Raw genomic sequence first — 5061 nt, 5'->3', positions numbered from 1 at the left:
TTTATTGTCTCTGGTGTGGCAGGAAACATACTGGGTGAAGGTGGGCAGGGTGGTGGATGGACAGGTGTGGGTGAAGTCCCCAGAGATCAGAAGGAGGGCCTGAGGGTGCTGTGTTTGCAGCCTACTCGTAACAGAGAGGAGAAAGTCACAAGTAGACTCAGCTTTAGCCGACGGGGGGACATACACTGCTACCATAATGACATGAGAAAACTCCCTGGGTAGATAATATGGTCTCATGCCAACAGCCCAGCAGCTCAGTGTCCCTGCAGCAATGCTGTTCCTTGATAGTGATGTGCCCAGAATTACACCATCTATCATTCACAAACACAGCCAGCCCTCCTCTTCTCCTCTACCGCTGCCCGCTCGTGTCTGATGAGCTGGAATCCGTCCAGCGCGGCAATCGTGTCAGGTACTTCCGCGTTCAGCCATGTCTCGGTAAACACCAGCACGCTGCTCTGCCGGTACTCCCTCTGATGGCGAGTCAGCGCAGACAACTTGTCCATCTTGTTGGGGAGCAATCTTACGTTCCCCATGACGACGGATGGGTGGACGGGTTTGTACCGTCTCCTCCGGTGTCGGCACTGCACTCCGGCGCGACATCCCCGTCACCTTCTCCGCAGCTCGCGGGGAATATCGTGCCTCTCTGCGGACCGCACCGCGGTGTGACGCAGTGCTAACAGCTGGTCCCGGGTGTAAACAATGAAGCCACGGCTGGGCGCCGGGTCCCCGCACACGATCATGTCCATGGAAAAATAGGAGAAAGACCGCTATAAAGAGAGCGGTCTTCGTCTCCATACCAAAACAGAACATAAGTGCTAGCTAGCTTACTGAAAAAAAAAAATGAAAAAGAAATTGAGAAAAGCTCAGCGGTGAGCAGGAGCTGCTGCAACAGGCGTCCACACTGGGGGCGCCATCTTGAATAGAGGAAGCGGAGAGGTAGACGAAGGAGATGAAGAGAAAGAGCAATACTTATATTTATTTATTCAGCACTTTTCAAACTTAAGCTCAAAAGCCCCATTTCCCAGGAACAATGCTCTGCAACGCTTTTTGTTCCCCCCGAATAGGATTGGGATGTATGCCATCCCGGTCGAAATTAATACAAATATATATGAAATTTACAGTGTGGTGATGAATGTTGCCAGCTCATTAAAATTGAGTAAAATTGCAAGTTAACGTTCCATATTAAAAGTCGCAGGCAGTCGGCCCAGTGAATTAAGTTATTTTTTTGATTTGACTACAGCTGCTGCAAGAGACAGCAAAACAGTCTTTCATTTTATAGTTACAGTTTACTAATAAAACTCTCCATGGTATGAACATTGGTTACATGATCTTCAAAACCAGCCACTACTCAGCCTTGAGCAGAGTGACCGTCTGCTATTGACCAATCAACGGACTGCAGTGTTCACAGCTCCACCTCTTAGTACCAGATCTGTGCGCTACAGTAAGTACCCCAACAGGAAGGTGGCCAAAACTGGGGACGGTACAGAACGGTTCCTTTGGTACCATCCACAATTTTTCACAGTGGAAATGGAAAAAAAAGTGTACCAAACTGAACTGACCTGCACCATACTGTACTGCTTGGTGGAAACAGGGCTTAAGTGCTTTCAAGATTAAAAGATATCATACAAAGCAGATAGAATGCCAACATACAAACAAACTCTTGAATTTAAAACAGTAAAAGCAAAATATATGGAAATGCATATACAAATAGTGACGTGGTCGAACTGAAACAAGCGCACTTTAAATATGTGATGACAATAAGTAAAAATAACTTGAAAGTAAACTAGTTTATCTTGAAAAAACAAAAGGAATCACACCATCAGTGGACCTTATCCCCTATCTTGCAGCACTTTTGTCTGACTTTATGGCTGTTGTGCTGTTTTGGGTACAGAGTAATTTATCTTTTCTATTATCCTATCTATTAATATAATTGGCTTGATTATAAATATGGTAACAGCACAAACAAGAATTGTGCCCAGTTTTATGAGTTAGAGAAACTATCTGCGTCACCTGAGTGGAACATTAATTACTTTAATGTGGAATTAATTTTTTTTTTTTTTGTCTATTTTATTCTTTTCCAGCAAGGATGAGGACAAATCTCCCCAAACTCCCTACATCTATTTATACAATACGGGTCGTGTCTATGATGATAGGCCGCTAAGAGTGGTCAGCATTTGCCGATTAGTAATCTACACTTTCCCCTTCGACATACAAAACTGCTCGCTGACCTTTGGACCATTTTTACACTTTGGTAAGTCTGCCGAAAAACACAGCCTAGTCGGTAGAAGAAAATGTTGGCACTGTATATCTCTGCAAAGATAGTATGCTACGTTTGTATGTTTTATATGTATCATGTGAACGTTTGTAAGGTAATATAATATTTTAGCAACAAAAAAGGTTGTGATTTAATGAGTCATTGCTATGTTCACAGCGGCTTTATAGGTACCAAACATGGGTGCTTTGTAGCAACATGTCACAGTGTTTCCAGCAGTTTTCTAGCAAGCTTTTTAGCATCTGTCTGAAATCCCATAATCATATAAAACAGGACCAGGATCAGTTGATAATGTAATAAAATGACTAATTAGACAAAAAGGCTTTGGTGTAAAGTAACTCTTAATTAATTACATCTTTTCAAATCTATGATCTTTGATTACTTTCTACATCGTTGCTTTCCCTGCCGTGACATTGGTCCAATACAGGTTTATTTACTGAGACATCACTGCTTTCCCTTTTTGTCGGATGTTATTTTGCTGTAATTTTTTTAACCCCATCAGGTTAAAAAAATTACAGCAAAATAACATCCGAGCTTGTACTTGGAGTACAATGAAAAATGTTTCAAGAGTTTAATTACAATTTTTTGGACTAATTATACATTTTCAATAATGATACCTGAATGCTTTACACAAGAGTCAAATGAAATTTCAGAAGGATTAAATTCATTACTTTAAATATCTCTAGGCGTGAAATTTTGTGAACTCAGCTTTGACAGCTTCGCTCTACTCGTGCAGAATACCACAAGATACATTTCACACAGACTGGGCATCTATCATGGACAAACTTTTCTTACATTTTATTCCAGCTGAAGACATAAAGATGATTGAAAAGCTCACAGCTGCAGAGATCCTTGAGGAGTCTAGACAAGTGATGCAGACCAGAGGAGAGTGGGAGCTGGTAGATATCGAACAAGCTCAAACTACCCTTGAAATCACTGCTGGAAGCTACTCTGAGATCAAATATTATGTAAGCTATTTTATTTTATTGTGTATTCACATGATGAAATATTTATCTGTTTAACATCACTTTATAATTGTGACACATTAAAAAACCAGGTGTAGAATTTCTATGTGAATTTTTATTATTTCTATAATTATTTTGGAAAGGTCAAAGTGATAGGATACACTAAAAAGTAAAGCAGTAAAACAAAATCTGCCAAGATGAAAGTTGTTTTGTTTTGTTTTTTCTTTCTTTGTTTCATTTTTAAGATTTTAATGTAATGGATGTCCTTTCAGTGCAACATTTTTCATAGTGGAAGCATATAAACAGAGAACAAATGGGGACCAATTATTGATCCTTGGGGAACACCAAAGGTCTGAGTGGCCACCAAAAAAAGCCTTAGAAATCACAACAGAAGAAGTTTTATGGGGGGTGGAAGAAGTGTTTTCTGTTCTCAGCAAAGGTCTCATTTCACTATTGTAAAGTCTCACTAAAACCTTGAGCCTTTGTATTTGTTTTTCATCCCAAGATCATTTTGAGACGTAGGCCAATCCTCTATGTGATAAACCTCCTGTTGCCCAGCTGCTTCCTCATCATAGTGGATCTCTTCAGCTTCCTGCTGCCTCCCCACAGTGTGGATCGGTCCTCCTTTAAGATGACCCTCATCCTGGGCTACACCGTTTTCCTGCTCATCATGAACGACCTGCTGCCTGCCACTGGAAATACAGCACCTCTAATGAGTGAGTGACACCTGTCATACAGTATAAGTAGATTTAAATTAGCCAGCAACAGCTCTTGTTGAGATGAAGGCCATGCTATTTCTTTTACATTTGGACCAGATGCCATTGCTGCCTATGAATTTGCTCAGTCAGGATGTAATTTCAACCATTCAAATCAGAGGGGACAGGTGTTTCTGTTGTTTGGTTTATTCATGTAGATGATATTTTGTCAATACCATTTATATAAATGAGGGTAGGCTAAATAACAAAAGCACCTCTCTATCTAATGCAATGCAGTTCAACAGCACCATTAATACATCCTCCAAAATGACCATAGAATTGAACCGTCTCTCTAAAACAGTTTACCAAAACCTGAACATTATAACATTCACGAAGGTAGGATTTATTTTGGGACTCATAAATCAGACTGCATTAGTTTTAGCGAGGTGTTCCTAGTAAACTAGCACCTGCATTTATGTGCTGAAAAGTGTCTCTTAATTTTTTTCCACCCCTTTTCTGTTGGTTTCCTGCAGATGTTTTATTCTCAGTCAGTCTGGCTCTGATGGTGGCCAGCCTGTTGGAGACAGTGTTTATCACCAACATCCAGTTCAGCTCCAGCCACTACAGAAAGGTGCCTCCCTGGCTCAGTGTCTTTGTGCTACAATATCTGGCTGTTATTGTTTGTCTCCCTCCAAAAAAGAAGAGCAACCGTGTCACTGTCTCCCTTCACCAACCTGCTACAGGTACAGTGACATCATCATTATTTTTAAAATCCTATTTTATATGCAATACAAAGTTCTAATGATATTAAAAGGAATGTATGAGAAAATTGAGTGTGAAGGTTCTCCTGCATTCTAGATCTTGGAAAGAGTAATTTGAAAGAATAATCTTAACGCAAGCTCAACTTACTGCCTTCTTTTCAGAGCTCCTGACTGCATCTCATGCTCTTAAAGGGAAATTTCGGTTTATTTCAACCCGTCTCCTATCGTCCTAAATTTGTTTCAAGTGACTAGTGACATAGAAATAATAGTTAGCATGTTAGCCGTTAGCCTAGATACAGCCGTAGCGTCAGACCTGTTAAAACGTAAGTGAACGGGCAACCTTCAAGTGCAAAGTTAGTCCACTAAAC

The 5061-nt window shown here is 40.6% G+C and overlaps 1 protein-coding gene across 1 annotated transcript in view; it reads left to right on the top strand.

The window, feature by feature from the left end:
• Positions 1 to 5061, top strand: part of LOC126397189 (5-hydroxytryptamine receptor 3A-like) — a 16934-nt gene that overhangs the window by 3730 nt on the left and 8143 nt on the right. Inside the window, exons 5-8 of the mRNA XM_050055777.1 lie at positions 2082 to 2251; positions 3080 to 3240; positions 3743 to 3953; positions 4466 to 4675. Coding sequence (XP_049911734.1) covers positions 2082 to 2251; positions 3080 to 3240; positions 3743 to 3953; positions 4466 to 4675 — 752 coding nt within the window. The remainder of the gene's footprint in view (positions 1 to 2081; positions 2252 to 3079; positions 3241 to 3742; positions 3954 to 4465; positions 4676 to 5061) is intronic.

The sequence above is a fragment of the Epinephelus moara genome, chromosome 10, assembly GCF_006386435.1.
Source record: "Epinephelus moara isolate mb chromosome 10, YSFRI_EMoa_1.0, whole genome shotgun sequence".
Taxonomy (NCBI): Eukaryota; Metazoa; Chordata; class Actinopteri; order Perciformes; family Serranidae; genus Epinephelus; species Epinephelus moara.
The sequence above is the reverse complement of the archived record's forward strand: the minus strand, read 5'-3'. Positions and strand labels throughout refer to the sequence as shown.